The sequence below is a fragment of the Cololabis saira genome, chromosome 19, assembly GCF_033807715.1.
Source record: "Cololabis saira isolate AMF1-May2022 chromosome 19, fColSai1.1, whole genome shotgun sequence".
NCBI lineage: Eukaryota > Metazoa > Chordata > Actinopteri > Beloniformes > Belonidae > Cololabis > Cololabis saira.
Genome location: NC_084605.1, coordinates 32,925,227 through 32,952,001, shown reverse-complemented (window position 1 = coordinate 32,952,001; position 26,775 = coordinate 32,925,227). Strand labels below are relative to the sequence as shown.

General features: G+C 43.4%; 1 protein-coding gene across 35 annotated transcripts in view; it reads right to left on the bottom strand.

Annotated features, from left to right (window-relative positions):
- Window positions 1-26,775, bottom strand: part of tcf7l2 (transcription factor 7 like 2) — a 94,976-nt gene that overhangs the window by 6,403 nt on the left and 61,798 nt on the right. For 12 of the 35 annotated variants that reach the window (XM_061707882.1, XM_061707878.1, XM_061707880.1 and 9 more), the window contains 7 exons: window positions 13,907-14,039; window positions 9,014-9,116; window positions 7,974-8,060; window positions 3,897-4,037; window positions 3,644-3,806; window positions 2,399-2,506; window positions 534-597 (listed from right to left, as the gene is read on the bottom strand). In XM_061707882.1, coding sequence (XP_061563866.1) covers window positions 534-597; window positions 2,399-2,506; window positions 3,644-3,806; window positions 3,897-4,037; window positions 7,974-8,060; window positions 9,014-9,116; window positions 13,907-14,039 — 799 coding nt within the window. Of the gene's footprint in view, window positions 1-533; window positions 598-2,398; window positions 2,507-3,643; window positions 3,807-3,896; window positions 4,038-7,973; window positions 8,061-9,013; window positions 9,117-13,906; window positions 14,040-23,985; window positions 24,095-25,237; window positions 25,536-26,775 lie in introns of those variants that run through there. The other 23 variants (XM_061707888.1, XM_061707889.1, XM_061707890.1 and 20 more) reach the window with 5 other exon arrangements.

The window sequence follows — 26,775 nt, the reverse complement described above, 5'->3', positions numbered from 1 at the left end:
ACGCACACACACGCACACGCACACACACGCGCACACAGTACAGTAGTGCAGTCGATCTGCGGGGCACAGGCAGTATAAAACAAGGTCACACACGCGCAACACTGGCAAAGTTAATGGCTCTCACGATGCTTCAACTTCTCAAAAACACATATCAAAATATCAGATTGCTACGAGCCAAAGGGACATATTGGGGGCGGGTGGGGGGGAGGGGGTGTGACAATAAGGATGACTGTGGGGGGTCATGCATATTCAGTTGTTATTAGCTGGGGAGAACTAGGGAAAATGGGGAAAAGGGGTGGGAGTGGGGGGTTACAAGCAAGTCTACCATTTAAATATTGCATTAGGTAGCATAACTACACGCACACACACACACACACACACAAAAAAAAAAAAGCCAAGCACAATAAGACACATAAAAAAAAAAAAAAAACACGTACAAAAAAACTAGCTTGACTTTTATCTTGCAAGATGTCACATCTGCCTGACACATGATGGGGCTCTTCTAATATGAGAGATAATTGCAGCTCACTTACCATTGCTCTCTGCTTGCTGCTTTTCCCTTTTTCTCTTCTTCCTTTTCCCCTGTTGGTTAGCCGCCAAAAAAATAGAAAGAAAAAAAAAAAAAAAATAGACACAGACAGGAACCTTAGTTATTATATTGCAGAATGCCCAAAACATGAAACGGAGAATAGGACTCATCTCTGTGTTTACTTATTTATTCATTCATTCTTTCTCTGCCTTTTTTCTGCCTCTGCCCTCCGGTTTGTTTCAGCCACTGCAGGCCAGACCACAATTCTCCCTCCTCTCTCTCTGCTTTCTGCCTCTTTCTGCCCTTTTCTTCTTCTTCTGAAATCTTTTGTTGTTATTTCCCTCTGTTCTGTTAACATCTAGACGGTTTTGACACACTTCTGCTCGGGAAAAGATGGATTTCTCCGCAGCTGCTCGTGGAAGACTCCCCTTGGCCAAAGCTTCATCCCCAAACCCGGACAAAACTGAACTTCTGGCATTTTCTGTGTCAGAACAAAAGGTTCCAGGATGCAAAAACTTGCTCGCTGAGGACCGACATAAAAGGTTCCTCTACAAATAAGCATTTAGACAGCCGAAATGTTGCTTGTCCATGTGGTTGCACCAATCGAGATGCTGTAATTTTAAAATAATGGACAGAACATTAAAGTCTCAGCTTTAATCTAAATAGGCTTACTTCAGCACAGACAGAATTGTGGGGGAGATAGTGCCATTTGAAACCACTGAGCCCAAAATGTAAGGGTTCAGAAATAACCAGCTGGTAAATGTTTCTTTGGCAGCAACAACACCATTTCGACACGACCTCATTGTCGGAAGAGCTTCGTGGGGCTCAGAAATGCCGTTTAGATTGAGCTGGAGTTCTGCGCCAGTGAAGAAAACGGTAATAATGAGATATTAAAGGCAGGTGGTTTCCAAAAGTTAGCAGATGCGTGGATTTTAACCAAACAGGTGCACAAAAAACAACAACCAAAAAGCCGAAAAAGCCCATTAAAAGTGTTGTCCATGACCAAAAATACTATTTTCGTCTTGAAGAAAGTTAAAAATGATCACCGAAATGTAAATGACCCCATGTTGGCAATCAAGAAAAAGCTTTATGACCCCAACCACACGATGCTTTAAAAGCAGAGAGTTTATAAACACAAGCATGAATAAGCCTGTTGAGAAATCGACCTCTATCTAAATTACGGGTAGAGGAAAGTGGCCTGTTGCGGTCTGCTTTGGGCATGACACTTCCTGTTAGCGGGAATGGCTCACTAGTGTCTAGAGAGAAGAACAAGCATCCTATGATTCATGGAAAAATGCATCATAAAACACAGTAAAAACAACATTTCACCACTCATCTGAACACCAAACCCGAACACGCAGCTACACGAGCGCAGATGGTTTCAGGAGTTTAAAAGGTGGGAATATCCTTGACTGGTTTGAGGAGGTCTCTTAATCACAACTGAGCAGTAATTAGGGAGAGAAATCAAAACAAAGCAGAGCTGCAGGAGTCTGCGGTGAAGGCCAGACGGAGCACCGCCAGGGAAGATCTGATGATGTCACGGGATGAAGACGGCTAAGACTTCACACAAAAAATATTGACTTTCTGTGCTCCGCTACAGTGTGGGTATATGTGCTGGAGTCAAAGCTGAAACTGTTATGCAGTCTTTATTATTTGATAAAGGCTGAGGTAGAGCAGGGACTTCAAGTGTTTGGACAAGATTGTCAAGGTGAGCTCAGATAAAAAGAAGTTTGCTCCCATTTTTCAGATGGAAATCAAGTTGAGAAGGATTTCGACTGGTACAACTCACGCTTCATCCCGCGTGTGTCTACACCTGATGAAGGGGGGGAAAGAGCGGGGCCGTTACGACTTGTAAACTTAAAAACTTACATAGTTGTCTCGTGCTGACCAGCCCGGGTACAGCTGCATGTGGAGCTGTCGTTCTTTCCTGGCCAGCTCGTAGTACTTGGCCTGCTCCTCCCGCGATAGGGCGTGCCACTGCAACATGAGACGACAACCGTTTTCCCCGTGAACCAGAAAAACACAGGCTTTTTAGGCAGTCTTGCCTTTTGAACCCTGATTGGATATAGTTGAACTTCAAACTTTAAGAATAATGTTTAAAGCAAAAAATAGATAGGTACCAGAACAGTTACAAAAATTGTTCAGATTGGAGGATGGAGGACAACAGACTTAAACTTGATTTCAAACATACTTTTGCAAGGCTAAACATAAAACAAATGTGTATTTCTGTTACAGGTGTAAAATTATGGCATGGACAAAGCAAGGAACTGAAAAGTTGCACAAGTTTGTATCAGCTTAAGAAAATGTTTAAAAAAGAAAAGATAAGTGCCTACAAAAAAGAAGAAGGAGAAAGAGAAAAAAATAGATAGAAGAGTGGTATTTTTGTTTGTTTTCTTGTTATAAATATGTGTATAGATCAGGGGTCGGCAACCCGCGGCTCTAGAGCCGCATGCGGCTCTTTAGAACCACCCTAGTGGCTCCTGGAGCTTTTTTAAAAATGTTTGACCTTTTTTTTCTTCTTTTTTCTCTTTTTTTTCTTTTTTTCTCATTTTTTTATTCTTTCTTTCTTTCTTTCTTTTTTCTTTTTTTCTTCTTTTTTTCCTTTTTTCTTTCCCTTTTAATCTCGCCATTTCGGCTTTTTTCTCGAAGTTTTGACTTTTTTCTCGACATTTCCACTTTTTTCTCGAAATTTCCACTTTTTTCTCGACATTTCCACTTTTTTTCGACATTTCCACTTTTTTCTCAAAGTGCATAATGAAAAAAAATCTTGTTGTAACTAATATAGATACATGCAGCATGTGTTTCCTTCATTCTAAGGCTTTTCATTTTTTGCGGCTCCAGACATATTTGTTTTTTTGTTTTTGGACCAATATGGCTCTTTCAACATTTTGGGTTGCCGACCCCTGGTATAGATAGATTGGTGTTCAGTAAGTCAACGTAATTGTATTAACAGAGAGGGGCAGGTATCATAAGTTTTCTTCCTGCTCCTTTTCTTTCATGGTGATAATGTGTACTTCATGGAATTTTGTACAACATTATTAAGAATATATACCATGAATGGAATAAATGAAATGAAATGTGGTCATAAGATGTCCAGTTTGACATGGAACTTACCCTCCTCCCCAGAATCTGGTTGATGGCGGCGCTTTCTTTCAGCGTGCACTCGGCCACCACCTTCGCCCGCATCTCCTTCATGTAGAGCATGAAGGCATTCAGAGGCTTCTTTATGTGGACCTGCTTCTTTTTCTCCTCTTCCTTTTTAGCGTCTGACTGTTTCCTGTGGACGAGGAAGAAGGCAGCGAGATGAGCAGGGCGAGTAAGAGCGTTAAAACAACTGGTTAATGGCAGGAGGAGGGAGTTCACTCACGAGCTGTTGAGCGAGCTGATGTCACTGTGGGACGATTCCTGCTTGACGTTGGGTGTGACGATGGCGGGGTGAGGGATGCCCGTGGTGTGCAAACTGTGGTGAGGGGGCACCATGTGTGGGGGGAACCTGGAGGACAGAAGACTGTGTAAATCGTCAGAATGGACACGAGTGAAATGGGAGGATGGAGCACACAACAAGAACACACGACAGCTGCGGCTCAGGTTCCATTCCCGCCTTTCTGCGACATGCCAAAGCGCCGTCGTCTTCCGCAGGAATGGAACCGGTCGCGCAGAAACGTGACAAATGTCCACGGCTGATTCCTGCGTTAGTTACAACCGGGTTGGGATAGATTTGTTTCTGCCCAATTAAATGTCATAAAATTTTACTTTTACACAGAAATCAGCCTGGATGGTTATACACATCACACAGTTTATTACAGCTAAGCAACTTCCTGGAGCATTTGTCATTTACAGTAAGTACAGTAGGCAGATGGTTTCTTATCAACACTTTGGTGATAATGTTTTTTTTTAAATTTTTTTTAACATGCACTGTTTCAGAGGTGAAAGATCATCTTTTCAAGATTACCTCTTACCAAAGAATAGTGCATACTATGAAACACATCTTAGTTTTGGGTCTACATTTGCTTCCACCCACTCTTTTCTGCAAATGCATCACTGTCAGGATCACTAGCATTTCTATTTGCATCTTTCTACATTCCCATCATTTAATCATTTGCATTTCCAACATATGAAGGGCACACAAAAAAAACAAAAAAAAACATATTTAAGGAATCTTTTCACTGGTTAGCAGAGCTACTGGACGCTGCCCTGCTCGGCACAGAGCTGTGTGACACTAATTATTTGAACATGTATATCTGTGCATGCATGCTTAAAGGTTGTGATTTCACGTGACCACAAGACAAGAGAAAAGGATGAAGGCAAAGGGGAAGAAAGGAAGAATATATATATATATAAATATAAATATATATATATATGTCTTTTTTTTTTTTTTTTTAAAGCAGCTCATTATCTGGCAGTGTCTGGCTGCATGGCTCCGAGCCAGAATATAATGATGAGGATAAACTCGCCAGGAACAACTAGTTTCTGTTGGAGGCCATCTCAGGGGAGTTCAAGCCCCCCCCCCCCCACCCCCAAACTCTTTCCCTCTTTTTCTCCTTTCCCCTCTTCTCCCTTCATCACTGACACATCGGTGTTTGTGCCATGTCATCCGTTGATGGGGATCTCAGCAGCAGTGGCTGCATATCACCCATCATTAAGGCTGCATTTTCTTCACTCGCTCCATTTCCTCTCTCCCTGTTCGTCCTCCCTCCTTCTCTCTCTGTGCACTTGTTAAAATTTCCTCTGTTCCAAGATCCATTTCTTTTTTTTCTCCCCTCTTCTCTAGTCCTTCTCGTCCCCTCACCACCTCTACGCTCCTCCGTTTCCTCCTCCTTCGCCATCCCTCCCCTCGTCACGCACACCGCCGCCGCCGCACGGCCCAGGTTATGGTTTAAACATGACGGCCAGCCCTTTGAAGCTTGGGGGGATCATCATCATCACCATCAACATCATCGGGCTCATCAGCAGCAGGGGCTGCGGCTCCGACCAATTTAAGCAACGTGGAGCGGGGAGAGGTTTAGTTTAGACCCCCACCCGTCCGCCCACCCCGGGGCTCCTACGTCTCAATCTGAAAGGTAAGAATGGCTGGCGGGGGCGAGGTGGGGGCGAGGTGGGGGTGAGGTGGGGGCGGGTCACCGCAGCGAGCCAGCCCGGTGTCAGCCAGCACCATTTAATTGCCAGAGCGAAGCAGGTGCCCCCGTGCCTGTTTAATGTATAATGACATGGCCGTTGTTCTGCTGCCATTCCCGAGGAAGCGAGAGGGAGCGGGATGATAGGGGAACATATCAAAGGCCAGACTCGAGCATAAGGGGCAAAAGAGGCCTTCACATCCACCCGCCTGTCCTACACAGGCGCACACACAGAATAGAAGGGACTTACACTGGTTCCTGCTACATTATCAAAATAATGTCTTTCATTTTGTTCCTTTCTACCAGAATGTATTTTTAACAGGACCTTGATGGTAAGGTGCTCGCTGCACGACCGTGAGGTAGATTCATCCTCCGCATCCTAATTCGGCTTTTTGGCGCAGGGGGAATGGTGCAAAAGCGAAAAAGGCTCTGCTGCAAAGACCCAACTCGCGACAAGAGTAAAAGGCCACCGTGTCAAAAATGTGCTATTTTGATGAGATTAAACAAATCGTTACAAGGTGATTATTACGGTTTTAGCCATTCGAATGCTGCTCTCTGGTCTGGTTAGGGAGTTATCTGAGGGTGGGGCGATGTGTTAAACCTCCTCTGTTCTCTGGAGATCTCCCAGAGCTCTCCATCTATTCAGTTATACTAATTCAATTAGGGGCCTCATCACAGGGCATTAGCTTTTCCTCATGGCCAGTCCCCCCACACCCCAGCAGGTAGATCCAGTTAGCTGCACTGGAAATGAGATGATTACCATGTAGAGGCCGTCATTAAGGGAACAAATTAGAAGTCACTTAAAGCCCATGTTGGTTGGGTACCGCTGCCAGATGCCAATGTCTGCAAAAGACCCACCACCCGACCACTTCCTGATTCATGTTGGGGAAGACCTGTGAGGGGGGGGAATACTGGACGTTGATCGGGACACGACTAAAATTAGTTTTCTCATTCTCCGCACTGTGCATAACCCCACCCCCCCTCGCTGTAATTGGTGTGATACCTAAAGTTTCATCCCCTACTACGGTGGCAGAGACCCGCCATTGCTGCAAATAAAAGTAATGCTGCAAACAGAAACAAACGTCGCTGCAAATAAAAGAAACGCTGCAAATATAAAGAAACCCCGCTGCAAATAAAATAAAAAAAAGACGCAAATAAAAAAGCCACAACGGAAGTGAAAGACCGGGGACTGTTTTTGCCGATGCACCGGTGGTTTTATGTGAGAGGACACGGGTGTTGTTGTTTTTATCATTAATAATAATGCCAAGAATAATCTAAAGCGTGGGTAACAATAGTTATTTGGATGAATGTGAAGTTGAAGCTGTGTGTGGTGGTCAGGGACTCCTCCTCTCACGTACTGTAAAAAAACACCGGTGCATCAGCAAAAAAGGTCCCCGGTATTTCACTTCCGTTGTGGCTTTTTTATTTGCGTCGTTTTTTTTAATTTGCAGCGGTGTTTCTTTATATTTGCAGCGTTTCTTTTATTTGCAGCGGCGTTTATTTTATTTGCAGCGGCGTTTATTTTATTTGCAGCGTTTAATTTGCAGCGGCGTTTGTTCCTGTTTGCAGCGTTACTTTTATTTTCAGCAATGGCGGGTCTCGGCCACCGTACCCTACGCTTTAAACCAGCTCTGCCTGGAGTCACCCTGCTGCAGGAGCAAGTATGGGAAGGAGCAGGGAGGAGAAGTGGGAGTGGACAGAGTGGGAGGATGGTTGTTTTGTCTGCATGCTCTTTTGGCACACCCACGCCAACAAATCATGGGCTGATAGGCATCCAAAATTAATTACAGCCCCTTCCCTGCGCAATATAGAGACGTATGTTCCTCAGGGGAACCATAAGTGGTAAAGCACAGACGGATACAAGATGGCAACAAGTACACATAACCCCTCCTCCCCTCCTCCCCTCCTCCCCTCCTCCCAGCCGTGCACTAACGTCCAGAGGACAGCACTTGAGCTGGACCAAAGCGCATGTTTGGGCCCCGGCTTGTATCATCCAGTCGCCTTCAAAGTGCCGCGGTTTGTTTATGTGCCTTGCTGCTCAAACTCGCAGCAAGGACATGCCCCGGCTCATTTCATATCTGCCTGACATGCAGTGGGGGTAAACGTTCTTCGGGGGCCTCATTAGAAAATGATAAATATAATTAATATTTGAGCACGCTAGCTGGATCCCCACACTGGAGACTTGGCCTTTTGAACACCGAGATGGGGAGCGCGAGCTCTCCTTAAGGGAGATGCTTCGGTGCAGCTTACACAAACACACATGGAGCATGTATATATGTGTGTGTGTGTGTGTGTGTGTGTGTGTGTGTAACTCTCAGGGCTCAACTCACCTTGACATGGATGCGTTGACAGTAAGCGCAGTTGGGTAAGGGTGTCTGAAACCCCCTGTTGTGATTGGATAAACAGGTTGACCTTGCCTAGGAAGGGAGGGAGAAAAGAAGAAAGCGGAAAAGGTAAAGGAACAGGTTGACGGAAGAAGGGAAGCCAAAGCCCCTCTGTCTCTCGCTTCTCCCCACCGTGGGCCTCTTTATTCTCATTTGATCAGGACAAAAATCTGGGGGATTGCAAGAGAGCAGATGAAAGGGGAGGAAAACTCTGAACAATTTGAATGCCACAAATCTTGATAGCGGTGGCTAATTAAATTTCATAACCCTTCGCTCTGTGTCGACAGAGTGGGGCCCTGTTCCTCCCCAAGCTGGAACTAGGTGTTTTGTTGTGATAATTAAAGACGAAGCGTGGGTCCCTTTAATGGAGCCATCACACTAATTGAGGTCTACACATCCAAAGACAAACAATAATGAATGTAAATTTATACCAAAATAAAGTGCAGCGAATCAAAGGGCGCCATGACTGCGCTCAGGGCCTCTCTCGGTATTTAGATCGCGGTGAGAAAACATTAAATTAACAGAGCTTAATTTGTAGCCTTTTGTCATATTAACAAGTGTTGACAAGAGTTACCAGGGGAGAACCCCTATGAGGAATTGTGGGTAAAATACAGGCAATCACAGTTCATTACTCTAATTGAACTAAACATAGACATGCAAAATTGTGTTTGCCACAAAATGCCAAGTTGAGGTTGACGAGGGCTTTTGAGGAAGAACCCAGTCAACTAGACCTGCGTTAGGAATCGAGGGGAGCAAATTTAAGTCCCAGGGAGGAAAAAATCAAGCCTGCACAACTGCTGCCGCTGCAGCGCTAACACATCAAAGGTAATATCCACTTGTATTGTTTACTGTTTTTCTCTTCATTATTTATCTTGCCATACATCTTATGCTTATTAATCATTGAGCGCTTGAATGCGTTTCAGCCTTTCATGCGACTCACAGGAGAATGCAGAAGAAAGAGGAAGTAAAAAAAGGAGGTTGCTTACTGTGGTACTAACCATCCTAGCGGATGGGGGATCTGGCCGACGGCGCCAGGCGACAGTGGGTAATAAGGAGATATATCCGGAGGATGCGGAGGCCTCGGGATTCCTGCGGCAGAATGAGGACGACAGCAGCAGCCGTAGAAGAGGTGGACAGCAACGGGCGATGACAGAGAAGAGAACAAAAATCTTTGTCAGGGTTTGAATTAATTCTTTGTGGAGTTTCACATGTGAATGAGGACGACATCACAGGAGTGCAGATGGGAGGAAGAGGGCTTGTTGCTCGCGTGTACACGCCGGTAAATCACACTTCCTGATCAAAGGCCTTTGAGGCAAAGCTGTGGCACAATGTGTTGGAGGAGGCAGAGGGGAGAGAAATGAGGAAAGGGGGGGGGGAGAAAAGCAGCATGATTCTTGTCACATTTGTCTGACAAATCAGGAGGTTAATCATATAAAATGGTTTGGAAGTTAACAAAGCTGAGAAATGTAATTAAAAGCTGCCTGTCACCAGAGAAACCGCAGATATGAGGAGAAAACAGTGACTTCTGGAATTAGCAGTCTATACAAGAATAATAAAATAAAAGGATGTTGAGTTTGGTTCCACTTATGGCTGGGCGATATGGACCAAAAGTCATATCTCGATATTTTCTAGCTGAATGGCGATACTCGATATATATCGATATTTTTTCTGTGCCATAATTGGGGTTTCCCCCAAAGCATTATAGCATAGCATCTCTGTTAGCTTCATTTTTTCTGAGGCAAACCCTTAAAAAAATAGTCAGTTTTAATACAAAGCCTTGTGCCAAATGTCACACAGGTTCCTTTATTAACAGAGGTCTGCACAATATCAAAATGTATAAAACAAATGAAATAAAAATAAACTGCCTGCATATATAGAATAAAAATGCTTCTTGAATAAAATAAAACAAATATCTCTTTCCTGCATAACAATTACATTAAAATACACTGTGCAATTAATACAATGTAGACAGTAACAGGCAGACTTTTCCACTGAGGTTGACAGTTGTGCAAATAACAAAACATTTGTGCAAATCTCAAATAAAACATTCAAGTCAATTTGTCACAAAATAAGCTGTATCAAAATCATAAAAAAAAAAAAAAAATGTAAATCGATATAAACGATATTGTCTCGTACCATATCGCGTTAGAAAATATATCGATATATATTAAATATCTCGATATATCGCCCAGCCCTAATTCCACTGATCTTTGGTTTTCACTAAAAAAAAAAAGAAAAAAGAAAAAAAAAATGTGCTTGTCGTCTCCTACTGGCAATCGTAGCATCCGTAGTGTTGCCTTTTCTTGAAGTGGCAGCTGACAGGTGAAGGAGCTGCCCTGAACGACTGCCTTGAACAGGCCCCGGGCCCAGGCGGGTTTAAAAATAACTTGCTCTTTCATGACAAACGTGAAACAAGGAGCAGCAGAACTGCGTGAAGGCGCAGCGGGGAGGGACCTGAAATCCAGGGACCTGCTCGACTATCCAGCGTTTCCTCCACTGGTGCAGCAGACGTGTTGGCCAACGCCGCCACATGAGGATTTTCCTCGATCAGGAGTTGGCTGGCATTTGGTTTGCACTAAGAATGGGCGATATTTTACCGTTCACGATATACCGTCAAAAAAATTCCTCACGATAAGAATTTGTCATCTCGCGGTAAAAATGATAAATTCCCGTTGATGATGTTTTTGTGTAAAGCTGATTTTTGGAAGGAAGGAAGGAAGGAAGGAAGGAAGGGAGGGAGAAAACAAGGAAAGAAAGAAGGAAGGGAGAAAAGAGGACGGGAAGAAGGAAGGAGAGAGCAGGAGGAAAGAAGGAAGGAAGGGGAAAAAAGAAGGAAGGAAGGAAAGAAAGGGGAGAAGGAAAGGAGGAAGGAAGGGAGAAAAGAAGGAAGGAAGAAAGAAAGAAAGAAGGATAAATTCCCGTTGATGACGTTTTTGTGTAACAAACATGGCGGATCTGAGAGTGAGATAGATTTGTAGTTGAAAAGATGGAGTTGAATTGGTATTTTTTTTATCGTCATTTTTATTGTTATCGGGATAAATGCAGAAATTATCGTGATACATTTTTTAGTTCATACCGCCCATCCCTAGTTTGCACCCAACGCTGCAGCTGATCTGACACTTCAGAGGGACTTTGTTAATGTTGCGAGACGCCATGCGTTTTAGCGCGTGGGCGGAAATCTAAACTTTCTTAGAACATCATAACAAAAAAAAAAAAGGAAAACCAGAGGAACATTATCCCATAGCCATACAGCACTCAAGACTTAATATAAGTCATTAATTAATTAATTAAACACTGTGCCCAATTAGGCAGCCCCATTAAGCACTACATTAAACAGCAGCTGGCACATTATTGCCCCTTTGTAAAGGCCATCATAATAAGGGGACATTATTACCTAAAACACTGATTGAATCCACCGGAGACCATGAAAAGCACAAAATTATTCACCATGCTGAAAATGCATTAACCTGAAAGAATGGGTTGAATGACAGTTGACAAAATTAAGTGCTAGGTCAAGATGTTCACGAAAATGAATACAATTACCTAAAAACATTACTGTTTACTGAAGCGTACTCTTAAATTAAATACTTACCTGCTGGACTCTACTGCCCTTATTTTTAACAACTTGTGCTTTTTATTATTTTACCCATTTTCCTATCATTTTATTTGTTATTTAAGCGTACTCTTAAACGTACTTTTTGAAAACGGCGCAAAGTTATGGATAAGCCCTGAATGCAGGCTTTGTGACGTAGAATTGTCAAATTGGTCTGAGTCACCGCACGAATCGGCACAGATTACTTTCTTCTTTCATACTGTATTTAACCCGGTCTTTGTACGTTTTGATCGTTTAGAAACGTAATTCTCGTCGGTTGTGAAATAAGACCTGGAAACAGGCATTGTGGCATAGAATTGGTTTAATTCACTGTTCGAATTGTTACAGATTACTTTTGTAATACTGTATTTGACCCGGTCTTTGTACGTTTTGACCGTATAGAAATGTAATTCTTGCCATTTTAAGAATGAAATGTACCTGCTGTACTCTACTGCCCTTACTTTTTAACAACTTGTGCTTTCTATTATTTTACCTCTTTTTTTTACCTCTTATCATTTTATTTGTTATTTATGTTTTAAGTGTGTCTTGAATGTTGATTGTGCTACATAAATAAACTTGCCTTGCCTAAAAATGTGCACTAGATTTGTGGGAGATGCATGTTGGGGAACATTCTAGCAGCTAAACCTCAGCATCGAGTCTGCAGGATCTACAGGTTATCCTGAAGGGGAAATTAACTAGATCCAACAGACAGAGCCGGTCACTGAAAACTCGTATAAAGCGTCCCATCTTCCAATTTGAGGCTATTGCGGATAAAGCGTACGAAGTCCTTTTAAATCAAAACCCACTTTGGGAGCCTGCGCGTCTTCTGCTCTCTGGTTTACAAACGGGAAGAGCTCCAAGCGCAGAGGCGGTCTTGTGTTCTGCATTGCCAATTGGATTTGTGGTCATGATGAGTTCAAGGTCGTTTGCTGAATTCCAAAATGTACGAGGGCTTACGAGCCACGGCTCAGGTTCTCGTTGGCGAATAAGAAGCCACTTTCCACTAAAAACCAAACCATAAAAATGACAGCTGCATCGGTCAGACAGATGAAGAAGTCCCGGAGTGAATTTTGTCCTACTTTAACCATCTCAGACCCGTGAAGAGAGAGGGTCATGTTTGTGACACAATCGAGTAAGTAAATATCAGCAAAAAGCACTGAATGTTACTTAAAGGGGACCTATTATGAAAAACAGGTTTTCTCTTGCTTTAACATATATAAAGTGGTCTCCCCTCAGCCTGCCAACTCAGAGAAGGAGGAAAGCAAACAAATTCTGCAGTGTCTGTACAGCCGCCCGGATGATCCATCCAGTGTGATGTGGATCTACGAGCCGTTCAGATTCGGTTACGTAACCAAAATGCGATTTACATCGGTTGGCCGCCGATGCGTGAAACCACACCCACAACTAACTCTGCCGGCCGGAGCTTCCACCATTTTTTTCGTAGCGGTGTATCACGTCATTCAGGCAGCCAATCAGCACAGAGCCTCATTATCAAAGCCCCGCCCACTCAATCCCACATAGATAATGAGGTTAGAGAATGGGAAGATAAAGACATGGTTTAGAGGCTGAATTTCTAATTTATTTAGCAAAAACAATAAAAAGCTTGTCTTTAAGACATTCAAGGCCTGTTTAAAACAGTATTACATGCCATAATAGTTCCCCTTTAAAATATGAAGCTCAACGTGGCTGTGTTAACAGATGTGCAATATCTTTCACTCACTGCAACGTGCAATTATGTAAATATCTGTCAGTTATCTTTTTTATATACTAGTATTTCTTATTATTTATCTTTCTTCTTATTATTATTATTATTGTATACCAGTTACTGTTTATAGTGTGTTATTATTATTACTGTGTTATTACTTTTACTTTTCTATTGATGCCTCTTGTTTTTGCACTATCCCCTTTGCTGCTGTAAACTGCAAATCTCCCCTCTGTGGGACTATTAAAGGTTTATCTTATCTTATCTTAGATACTGCATATAAGTGTCCTGCATATCATAAGAAAAACATTTACACACCTATCTTGGAAAAACAATCTCTAAAACACGATATGCCCCATTTAAGGACAGCTGTTTCTGTGTTTTACTCCCCTCCCGAGACTCCTTTGGTTGTAAACATATTACAGTTTCCAGCAGTTCCATCCCAACGCTCCTCAAACACATTGTGCCGAGATGGAATGATGTTTCAGTGTCAGGGTGTCGGGGCAGCGTGCTGCTGCCCCAGCTTCTGCTCCTCCGGTCAAACATGCAGGGAGCGGGAGTGGGAACAAACCGTCCGGGCCTTACCTGTTTTGGGATCCACGTCTGTCTGTAGGTGAGGTGGAGGGTTCCCCGGTGTGAAGTGCTCATTGCTGTAGGTGATCAGAGGCGTGAGAGGGTGCACATGGTGGGGGTGCTGTACCACTGGAACCTTATTAGACTGAGGGGAGAGCAAGGAGGATGCATAGAAAGATGGATGGATAGTAATAAAGAAAGAGGGAAGGAGGAGGGGGGGAAACAGAGAAAAAAGAAAAAGAAGCAATGGTATTAATATTTGGGTTTGAGATCGCAGGCGCCTGCCGAAGAGTTACGGCTCGGTCTGAACGTTCTCCAACGAAGAGCGATCACATTTCTGGGTACACACGAGGCGCCAAACCGCCAAACCACAGTGAAAATAGCGTGGTTTGTAATTAAAAACACTTCTGAGAAGACACCCTGGAATTCAGTAACACAATCTGAGAGATTTGTGGGCTTGCCAGTTCACATTTGGGTTTGATGTGTGATGAGACACTTTTGAAACCACCGATGCAGCGAAGTAATCGATCATCTGGAAACCACAAAATCAAGGCAGCGCGTGTAAATCCACAGCTATTAGCAGCTCCGCTCAGCTCAGCTCAGCTCTCAAGCCTCCCCCCCTGTATCCCCGCGCCCCCTTTCACCCCCCGCCCCGGGCCCAGTTCATGGAGGGTATGAGCGTATTGTAATAAAAGGGTTAGGGAGAGAAGAGGTGGGGCTGAAAATCCATTTCTGCATTTATGCCAAATTAGTTTTAGCTATGTAATCTTCTCTTTGTGCTGGTAAGTGGTGCAGAGCCCCCTTTTTTCAATTACCCAAAGATTACAGTGGAGCTCTAGGGGTGTGCTGCCGTGGGCCCCCCGTGTTAACCAGCGCTCAAGCCCCTCTCTCATCAGGGCCAGGCTGGGACAGAGACTAATACACGCGGTCCCCGAACACGAGATAACCAGATTAGAGCTCTGCTGTAGATTAGGGCTGGTGGCAAAGGCTGCTCTCGCCTCTTTAGCCACACATCCCAGTTTCCTGCCCTCAGCAGTCAAAAAGCAGCACTAATCAGGCTTATGATAACATGGATGATATGTTTGGGGCGAGAGGAGTGAGACGCCGAGCTGCCTGTGTGTGTGGATGTGTTGAGAGTGCGCTCTCGTAAAGGCCACACACCCTCATTAGCCGCTTTAACCCGTGGAAGAAAAGAAAAAGAAACGAAAGCTCCTTTGTGGCGCATTTCCAAAAGTCTTTGAAAAACATTAATGGGGCTGGATGATTTGGGGGGGGGGGGGGGGTGCTTAAGGTGTGCAGTTGCCCAGTGCTCATCGGCAATACAAAAATGCAAAGCTGTGGGCCCACGGCAATGTGTGCATAGTAGGAATGGGTGATATTTTTTTTTTTTAAATTCCCCACGGTAAGAATTTGTCATCTCGCGATAAAAACGATAAATTCCCGTTGATGACGTTTTTGTGTAAAGCTGATTTTTGGATGGATGGATGGAAGGAAATGAGCCAGAAAGAAAGAAAGAAAAATATGAGCAAGAAAGAAAGAAAAATATGAGCAAGAAAGAAAGAAAGATATGAGCAAGAAAGAAAGAAAGATATGAGCAAGAAAGAAAGAAAGATATGAGCAAGAAAGAAAGAAAGAAAGAAAGATATGAGCAAGAAAGCAAGAAAGAAAGAAAGCAAGAAAGCAAGAAAGATATGAGCAAAAAAGCAAGAAAGAAAGAAAGCAAGAAAGAAAGCAAGAAAGAAAGAAAGCAAGAAAGAAAGATATGAGCAAAAAAGCAAGAAAGCAAGAAAGAAAGAAAGAAAGAAAGCAAGAAAGAAAGCAAGAAAGCAAGAAAGAAAGAAAGCAAGAAAGCAAGAAAGCAAGAAAGAAAGATATGAGCAAAAAAGCAAGAAAGAAAGAAAGCAAGAAAGCAAGAAAGAAAGCAAGAAAGCAAGAAAGAAAGAAAGAAAGAAAGAAAGAAAGAACAAACATGGTGGATCTGAGAGTGAGATAGATTTATAGTTAAAAAGATGGAGTTGAATTGGTATTTTTTTTATCGTCATTTTTATCGTTATGGGGATAAATGCCAGAAATTATCGTGATACATTTTTTTGTCCATCCTTAGTGCATAGCTTAAAGCTGCAACGTAACATCCACCCAGGCTGTCAGAAACTTCATCTCAGGTCTGAGAGAGTCCAGTACACCACCAGATATTCACCAGCAGCTAATGGTGTCTGTCTGTGTGGCTGGAACAAGCGTGGCCATCTAGATGTCTGCTCTACAGCGGCTGGTTGGGAGTGTGTGTGTGTGTGTGTGTGTGTGTGTGAGGGAGGGCATTCCCCATTGCCGTGGTCCCAATGAAAGATTAATGAACCCCAGCAGAACTCCAGGGAGGCGAGGGGGGACTCCTGGGACTCTTTCACAGCCCTGAGCTGAAAAGGCTAAGAGGGGAGAGGGAGAGGAGAGGTTTCAGGACGGGAGGGGAGGGGACGCCTGTACGCGTTTGTGTGTCAGGGGCTGAGAAGGCGGTGGGATTCATTAAGAAGAAACACAAACCAGGACACTTGTTTGAGATCCCGATCTCACTCGCACAAACAGAGGAGGATTGAGGGGAGAAAAAAAAGAAAGGGGGAGAAAAAGGGACTAGATGGAGGCTGGAAGTCAGCAGCTCAACGCCAGAGGATGGCTTAAGTCTCTTGTTCTTGTGGCCTCCTCTCTAGTCCCTCACCTCCTAACCTCCTCCTTCACCGCTCCCCATCCTCCCCTGGGTAATGAAAGAATGTTACCAATTCATCTCTTCTGTGCTGAAAAGCTTTAGTGGCCATTTAAATAACTTTTTCCCCCTCTCAACCAGGGGCCTTGGCCAGCGAGGAGACAGTTCAAAATACTCAGTGACTTGTGGGGTAAGTGTGGGCCTTTTTTTTCTTTTTTTTTCTTCCTCGCTTTCTTTTTTTACTCCTGAAAGGCCTAGGGTGATGCAAAAAAGCAAACACGCTGCACAGATTTCATCCTTCAGTCTGCAGAGTCTCTTAGAGAGAGAGTAGCTGGATGTGAAGGCGAGACTGGAACACAAACGCGAGCTTCCTTAATAAGAAGGTTGCTAGGTTTTACCGCTTTGAAAAAAATTGATAAATGACATTCTTGCAGAGGTCTTTATGAGGAAATCCAGTGTGCCGAGAGTGAAACTCACATCCATATCAGTCAGCTATTATGTACCGTCTGCAGTCTGATGTCTGCTCGCATGCCGTGCATGCATGTTGTGTGTTCTTCACACTAACACTAACATCCACTGTGGCTCCTGCTGACGTGCAGGCAGCACCCGGTGGTCCCTGCAGAACAGAGGCCCGAGTGGCCAGTAGTACGGGACAATACCAGCCCAGGACTCTTCATCTGGCGAGCTGCTGGCTGCACGGGAGCTCACAGAAACAAAACCAGACTATGTGGGAGGCTTTACTCTCCCCGCTGCATAAAAGCCAGGGGAAAAGAAAGAACACTTCCTGGCCCCTGCACCCCTCCCCACTGACTTGCATCCTTCCCACCGTACCGGTCCCTGTGACAAATAAAGACGGACACGCCGCTCTGCAGACACGCTGACCGGATTTTCAACCCTGAGAAGAAGATGTTGCATTCAAAAGCCCCCTGAAGAAATATTTAAGGGCACCCTCTAGTATGAACATCAATGAGCACATTTACTCTTTCCACATCCAGGACTCGTATGGCGCCTGTTGCTGACGAAGGCCAGTGCTGTGAAATCCATGCTGCACACTTTAGCTGCAGCAGTTATTGCCTCTGGTCATGTTATTGATATTGCCTTGGCTCTATTTATTCTGCTCTATTCTTCGTCTTCTAGCTCCAAGGCTCAAATGCTCACAGGAAAAGAAAGTCTGCACGCATCACTATAATCATTTATGTACTCATTGTGATTGCACTGGACTCACAATGGTACTTTTCCTCTATGTTTTTATCTAACTGTATTACCCACTGATAAGTTATGACTGAATTTGGTGGCCGTCTACGACAAAAGTGGAAAATGTTGACTAGGGCTGTTCGATTAATCGATTTGAAATCGTAATCGCGATTATGTAATTAGAACGATGTTAAAACGTGAAAATCGTAAAATCGATTTTTCACTTTTTAGGAGGGGGCGTTGTAACATGCCACCGGGCATCCCTCAAGCCAGATGCCGTAGACCAGCTCGTGTTCCTTGCAAAAAACTTGCAAATGTGAATAACAAATGTAATGACTGACATTACACACCTCTACCTCCTTCATGGGTTGCATTATTATTTAACATGCAAAGACCCAGTTTAGTTTAATTAGAAAATGTCTTGTTTTATTTAATTGGAAATATAACTTACTGTATGTTTGCAAGTGCTCATTTGCTGATTTTTTTTTAGAGATAAAACTTTATATTTTATTATATTTTTTTAAACTTTTTTTCAACTTATTTTACAGAGTTTTGCACTTTATTCATTCATTTTTGGTTTAATAAGAGCAAAGTTTGCACTTAAAGCCCAATGGGGCAAATGTTCAATAAAAAAACAGCATATTTGAAATAATTTCTTTGCCTTTTGTCAATTCACAAAATAATCGTAATCGAAAATCGGATTTTGAGAGAAAAAAAATCGAGATTTTATTTTTGGGCAAAATCGAACAGCCCTAATGTTGACTAATGCCGTTTCCCCATCATGAGAAAAAAGAGCTTTTCAGGATGTGGAAGGAGCTGAATGAGCTGCTTCATGTCAGGCCTCTGGGGAGTGGGAGGGGGGGGGGGGGGGGGGGGATACAGCAGAAGGCAGACAAGGGAGAAGAAGTGACAGCAGGACGGAGTAAGACAAAGGGAGGGAGACACGGAGGTGGAGGCCGAACAGGAAAAAGCTGTTGGCCTTGCATTTCCGCCTGGTGGCTCCTCGCAGGGCCAATTTGAGCCCTAAATGGGAAGGTGGCGACCTCGTGGGCCCAGTATGTGGCTGGACGGGCGGGGTGGCTTGAGACGGAGGGGTGGGGGGGACTGGAGCCCCTGTCCTGTCCCTCTGCTTTATGTCATGATATGATGAGTTGTCACAACAGCTTGCGGGGCGCTAATGAGCTGTAGTGAGACCGGGGCAGGGAAGGGAGGCCAAGACAAGAGGAGAGGAGAGGGATGACAGTACCCTGATGGATTTGGGGGGGGGGGGGGGGGGGGGGTCACCTCCAAATTCCAAAGCAAGCAGAAAAGGCTGTCAGGACTCTTGTCTTTCCCAAAATGTGCCAGTGGCTCACACACATCAGTCAAATCCATCCTCAGATTAAAGCGGACAATCTGAAAGAATACTTGGACTAGGGCTGTGCGATTAATCGATTTTAAATCTAAATCGGATTTATTAATCAAAATCGATGTTAAAAAAGGAAAATCGGAAAATCGATTTTCCTTTTTTGCAGCTGGCTGCATTACAGACAGAGCTTGTCTAGTCATCTTTGTTTGGTCAAGAAAATTGTAAATGTTGTCACTTTACTAAACTCAAGGAAGATTTACAGTATCTTTCAATTGCACTTCATTCCCAATAGGGAAATATGTTTGCTATTTTTCTTTAAAAATAAAAATAAAATACTTTAAACAATGTATTCCATTGTCTTTTGTAGTTTTACCAAAAAAATTGAAATCGAAAATCGGGTTTTCAGAGAAAAAAAAAAATCGGGATTTTATTTTTGTCCAAAATCGCCCAGCCCTAACTTGGACTTGAAAAAGCAAGAGAATATAAATGGCTCAGATTAAATTAAAGCTTTATCAGAGTTGTAGCCTTCCATCGTGCTAATTAAACCCTCTCTTACTTGAGAAATGTCTGTGTGCAGAGTTAATCACGAGAAGAGAAAAACAAAAAAACAAAAAAAACTCCACAAAAACCTGGGAATTGTAGGGAGGGGTGTTTAAAAGTAGACATGGAAGTGTTGATCAGCTTCCTCTTGCAGGGAAAAAAAAGCATCTCGGAGGGGCAAGGGGCTCTCGAGACCACAGTATATTTAAAAGTTAATCAATTCACTTTGCTGCAGTGACTTGGCGGCTGCTTGATCAGAGCGCTGAACAAAAATATTATGTGGGCCAGAGCCTTTGCTCCCTTTTCCTCCTGCTCTCTTTTGCTGGCACTCAAGTCGTTCGTCACCATTTATTTTCACTTCCCATCTTTGATAGTTGGCACATCAAATAGAATTACAGAAAGGACATTTTCTGATATGTCACTGATAAATAAAACTGCGCACAAATAGCTTAAATATGAAGTGGTTTTTGGCAGAACTCTTGTATTCTGTGAAGACAAATCGCCTCTTAGACATGCATGTGTGTTAAAGCGCCCCCCCCCCACCCCCCCACCCCCCTCGCTGGGTAAACAGGCTCTTGAACTCCCATACCTGAGTTGAAGGGGCTTTGCTGAGAGGTGATATTGCATCAGTGTTAAGAGCCAGACTGAATTCTGCCTTTTGAAATGCAATCAGCCCCTCAGAATTTCAGTTGAAAGCTAAGCAATTAAGAATTTGAATTGGGTGGCACCATTAACAAAGGAATATGTTAATCTGGGAGGTTATTGAACTCCAAGTCTACATTTCATGGTTAAGACATGAGCGTAATCAAATAATGTTTAATGAAGTCAATAATATTCCTCCTGAAAGGATCGTATCTCAGTTAAGTCTCCTTTTTTAATTACTTTAAATAAATTGTTAAGAACATTTATTATCTGGGGTTCATTAATGTTTATGTGGTTAGTAAAGTAAAAAAAAAAAGTGTTAAAAACTGGATCTGAGCAAAAGAAAGTCGGATGACCTCCTCTCTTTTAACCCAGACAGCCTTCTATCAAGCTGCACCACTACGAGAACCTTGCAAAATGTTGCTAAAAGTACCCGTGGTGAGAGAGAGCAGGGAGCGGTGCAGCGGTGCAGCGGTGCAGCGGTGCAGCGGTGCAGCGGTGCAGCGGTGCAGCGGTGCAGCGGTGCAGCGGTGCAGCGGTGCAGCCCCCCCCCCCCCCCCCCCGAAGGCCCAGCAGCCCACCTGCTGAAGGAGATCCAGCCCCGGGCCCACGACTCCTGCCTCGGCTCCCGTCTCCTCCAGCCCGACTGGAACTTCCTCCCGAGGGTACGTGACCCCCTCTGTCCCTCCTCCCCTTCTCCCCCTCTCCTCCTCCCACCTGACCCCCCCACCTCCTCTCTCCCCCCCGCCCGCCTCCCTCCCCGTCTAGGCCAGGGAGAAGCCCTCGCGTTTCTCTTGGCAGCCTCTTTCCTAATCTTCTCTTCCTTTCTTTGTGTGCCTCTGTTTTTACTTTTCCCTCCATCGTGTGGTGCACGTGTGTTGCCTGGCATGTGGGGTGCTTTTACCCCCACCCCCCCTCACCCGCACCCCCCCACTCCTCCATCTCTGCTGTCGTAGTCAGCTGACCATCATTCACCCCCGGTTTTGACATCATAGTCTGATTAAAGCAGGCTCCGAGTCGGAGGCCTAAGTTTCCCTCAAACGCTCTAAGAAAACCCCCCCGTCTTGGTTCCGCTGACAAAAAGGACAACAAGTGAGCGCCAGAAAGGAGAGGAGAGGGGCGAGCTTTTTTAGGGTTGCAGCAGTCTTTTCACAATAAATGCACCAAAGGAAAAAATAACAAAAAAAATTAAATAAATCAGTTATTAACCAAATCCCTGCTGTACGTTTGGTCTAAGTGTGCGTCTCTTCGATATGTGTGTGTGTGCGCATGTGTGTGTGTGTGCATGTGTGTGGGCTTTGTGGTGCCTCCAGGATGCCCAGAGACGAACTGGCAGCTTGAAAAGCTTTGGCTACAAGGTAAAGCGAGCAAAGCGAGAGATGGAGACAAAGAGCAGGATGCAGGAGAGCGAGAGAGATAGAAAGAAAAAAAAAAAACCCGAACAAGACACAACAACATCCACAAAGGGAGGGCAGGCGCAACAAAGTGTGGCCAACAGTCAGCGCCTGTGTGATGCTGACAGTCCCCCCATCCGTGCCCACTTTCCGTGATGAGAGAGGGGGGGGGGGGGGCACGACTCAGGGAAAGTTTTCACTCTGACGCGGACATGGCACTTTTTTCTTTTTTTTTTCCTCCCCAAAGCAATACCTTAGAGTTGTGGAATAATTCTTCTTTAAACGCCACCCCCCTCCGTTCTCAACTCCACCCCCCCCCCGCGCTCAACTCCATTCAAGGTTCATGTGAACAAGGCCTCGCGCCTCTCCTCTCTCCTATTATCCTTTCTATTTCACCTTCAAAACCCATTATTCTGCTGAACAGTCAAATCAAATGACAAGCTTCATGTGGTCAAGATGTATCCTTCAACGGACGCCAAGAAATAAGAAGCGTACGCAAATGTATTAAAAAGGAAATTCCTTCAAACAAACTCCTTTAGTTTGCTGGGTTGAAAAACCTAACATGCTTTGAAAATGTGGGCGAATTACAGAGAGAAAACAGATAAAACATGTTATTTTTGTATTGTTTTTTTTTTAACTGCAGAAGTGATTGAGGGGTAAAATATTTGCCACCACATTTACATTTTTAAGAAATGTCAAGATGCTTCAGAATCAACAAAATATAATAAGAGAAAAAAAGCCACATGAAGACGACAAATTATATTTCATATTTACCAGTAAATATCACCAAAAAACCTACATAAACTGTAGCAAATGTAAAAGCAATTTACATTTTTTAATTCTATAATAAACTGGACTTGTCGTTCTTTAATTACAACCACTAACTTCCTGAATCAGACTAATGACCATGACAAATTAAATATTAATTGAATAAATTACTTCCTTCTAACCACATTCACATTAACTATATTTTTAATATAAGCCATTTTTAATATAAAATAATAATGGACATAGTAACGGGCATTCAAATTCCAGGAAATAAATAAAAAAAACTGAAGCAATTAAGAAATGCATCTAAAATTAACTAAAGTGTTTTAAAAGTTGGCAACAGAAACAGCAAGAAACTTTTCTTCTATCCCACTGCTCGCTTTCTTTTTCTCCTGCACTCGTTCAGCCTCTCCATCGCTCTGCCTGCAGCAGGCAGTCCTGAGGCCCTCCAGACCAAAACAAAGCATTGAGAATGTTCTTTACACAACTTGGACAATAGCGGCGGGGCTCCGGCTTGACAAGTAAAAGAGCTCCGACAAGGCGGCGGCTAATTGCCTGCCCTCCCTCCATTCAGCCGCCCTGCCACGCTCCTGCCATCTCCTTTTGTCCCACTTGCACTTTCTAAACTAAACTGCCAGTTCGCCAGCGAGTGATGGACAGCTCACAATCACTCATCCACAATGGCATCAACACCACAACACAAGAGAAAAGGGGGATATAAAAAAAAGAAAAGAAAAGAAAAAAAAAACACTCAACTGTCCGAGACATTTTGCACGAGACCCAAAAGTGTTCAGGAACAGAGAGAAAAGTTAGGTGAAAAAGTTTCACAAATGTGGAAAAGTGACCTCCATACGACTTTTAACAAATCAGATATATATCTATAATAAACCTGAACAATTAGACATGAAACACTGAAGCGAAGATTCTTATCATAAAAGTCTAACTTCAAAGTCCTCTTTCTTTTGCTCCAACACTTAAAATAAAAAAATTCAATACAATAATGATATAGACAAAAATTCATTTAAATTAAAATATTTGAACCTTTTTATCATTAAATGCAAAAAAAGTAATATATACATTGAATATGAACCCTGACTTAATAATAACAGAAGCAGAGACTCAGCAGATGTGACAGCCAAAATTACTTAAATTAAAATGTTAATATAATATACATTTTAAATAAATTTAGCTAAGTAAAGGCATTAAATATTACATCTGGTTTAGTTTTATTTTTCCCTGCACAATAATAAAAAGAAAACAACAAACAAACAGATTTAGTTTGATGTCTTAGAATAATACACTGCTGTCAGGCTGTCAGGACAAAGCAATCAAACGGTGCCTTTCATTACCCAAATTGTCAATCTGTCACTTAGCAACATAAGTGTTATAAATTGCTAAACAAGAGCCGGAGAAAAATATCCACGAATACAATTCAATCAAAACATACAATTTCAAGTCAAGCAAGCAGCAGAAAGTAAAAAACAACTATGATTATAATGTTGAAAAGTCTTACCATTTAAAAGAGCTGTATTTGGGATGCTGCTCGGTTCCTGGTTAAAACAAGCATGCTGGCACTCGTGGTAGTGCACAGACTCCAAGCAGACTCCCACCGCCATGTCAGCCACTAATCCACTGGGGGGCAGCACCTCATTTATGGCAGCCCCTCGCTTAAAAAACCCGATGGGTTAAGCCGATAAGACGGCGTCCGGAGAACCGGGCGAGAGCCCAGGTACGCCGGAGCATCTCATCGTCCGATCCCAGCACCGTGAGGACCAGGAGCCGGCGGCCGGAGCTCGCCCATCACCCTCAGCCCCCTCATGCATTCAGTCACGCACTCAGCCTGCACCGCTCTCCTCCGCATCTGACCACAACTCCCTCTTTTCCCCCTCGCCCATCTTCATATCCCCCTGAATAAGCTCTTTTGTGTCCATCTCTCTTTTCTTTGATAAGCTGAAAGAACAACAAAAAGCGGCGAGAGAAAGACAGGCTTTCACTCAGCGGCTTGGCAGACATAAAGGTAGTGGAGTGCCGTCTATAGGAGTTGCCCCTAACTTGGCTAAACTCAAGCAGCGGGGTGTCTCTCGTCATGTCATTAATCCCCAAAACTAGCCACGCTCCATTCACCGCCAGTCACACTAAATTAAATACAAAATCAAAAACACAAACACCGCGCAGAAGTGTGAAGAGAGAAAAAAAAAGGGCTGGAAAAGAAATCTCCCGATCCAGGGTAGGTGTGCGGCGAATGATGAAGCCACGCCGCCCCTCCAAGTGCCGTCCGCCGGTATCCGCAATTGTTTTAATGCATAAAAACTCGGAAAAAACAGCCACGCAAAAGACAAAAAAAAAATTGGACATTTATCAGCCCAAAGAGCCCGTCACCGTAGTGCAGCTTTTGCACCTCCAACTCTCCTGCCTGAACTCTCCCAAGACTACTGAGAGGGAAAAAGAGCCCCAACTCAAGTCAAACCTGGCAGACAAACATGGCAACAACGGCAGTTAAAACAATACCAAAAAACACAAATAAATGGACAGGAGCTGCAGGATGACTTCCGAAGAGCTGGCAATAGAAAATTTCAACCCGGCCAACTGATGGCTTGAAGAGAGGAAGCCCACTCTTAAAGCCGTGATCCGACCATCCACCAAACCACCGCTGTGAGCCTTTCAACCACAGCAGAAAAAAAATTACTATTGATCTTCAAATGGCGATAATTGAAAAGATCAAAAAGATTAAACAAAAAAAAAATATTGAGAATGTGCTGACTTACCATGTTAGGCTCCTTTTTTGATGCAGGTTTTTGTTAAAATAAAAAAAAATATATATATTTGCTCAAAGATGCAGCATTGCGGGTGTCAAATCTTTTTGTAGCCGTCTCTTGATCGTATTACTTCCACAGTCCTGGTTTCCAATGCGTCTGAACTTTTTCCCTTTCTCTTTTATTTTGTTTGTGGTACCTAGCCTTTTTTTTCCCCTGCTTAAGACTTTAAAAGCCTTCAGCGCAGCAAAGCAGCACAAATTATCTTTCCACCTTGCTCAGCTCTGATGCTTTGGCCGCTAACTTTGGAAGGCCCTTTACTACTGCATCAAAATTAGCATTGTCAAAGCAGTTAATGAATATTAATATTGTATTTGTCATTGGAGCTGGCCCATTGCTGAACTCCAAGTCATCCATCAGGGACAAGATTAAGCACACAATTATTTCTGACTGACAGGGACCAAATCTGGAAGTTTTTTTTTTTTCCCCCCTCCAACAATTTAAAGAAAAAGACACAACATCATCTTAAGGTACCTCCCCTGAGACGAGACAAAATTAATACACTTTTAATGAAGCAAGATTTCATGGTACATGAACAGCAGGAACCTCAAGAAAAAAAAAAAGGAGAGAGATATAGAAATTTTCCGATTCAGTTTTAACTATTTTTAGGGACTGGAATTAGAAATGATTTGCAATTTTGATGGCGGGGATAAAGAACGGCATCCGTTTTGATTTTATCTTTTTATCTTTTTTTTTTTTTTTTACAAATAACAGATTGTTTTTTGGGGCTTCTTTTCCCCCGGAAAGATCTGACTTTGCTTTTTTCACCTTTGTTGGAGCAGAGAGATGAATAAAAGAATAAGACACAGAAGCGCTGCACTGTGAACATCACCGGCGCTAAATTTAACATGAAACATTCATTAAAATCCTGGACCTCCAGCGCTCCCGGCAGAGCCCGGCGGAGCCCCGGCCGCTGAGGACCACACAGGCAGCATCAGCACCACCCGCTCACAGACATTCAGCTCCATCCAGGAGCTTTTCTCTACGCCGCCGCGGAAACGGCTTCACATTAGGACGCACGGTTCTGTCAAACGTGACTCTCTGCACAATTTTCCAAAGACTCACTGAATATTTCACCAGGTACAAGTACTTTTCTAGACATCAAGAAGCCGACAAAAGACAAATAAAATATATATTCACGGAATACATATTCACCACCATGTCAGTGTATTTTATTTTTTTTTAAATGAAAATTATTTCTAAAAAATTGTTTCACAAATCTAAAATGCAGACACAGAAAGCGCTCCTACCTGCACCTGTCTTGAAAGATTAAGCAGATAATCTCCTTCACTCCTCTTATCCTCAGCACGACTTCAACAAGAACTTTTAGATTTTCTTACATATTTAAAAATCAGAGAAAGCCGGAGTGGAGCTTCCCCGGCAACATCGACCCCAGAACTGAAGTTTTCTGAACACTTTTCTCTCCTCGCCGGTTTCAGCCAGAGAAACAGCCGAGATCGTATTTGGTTTCGATGCCACAAATTATTTTT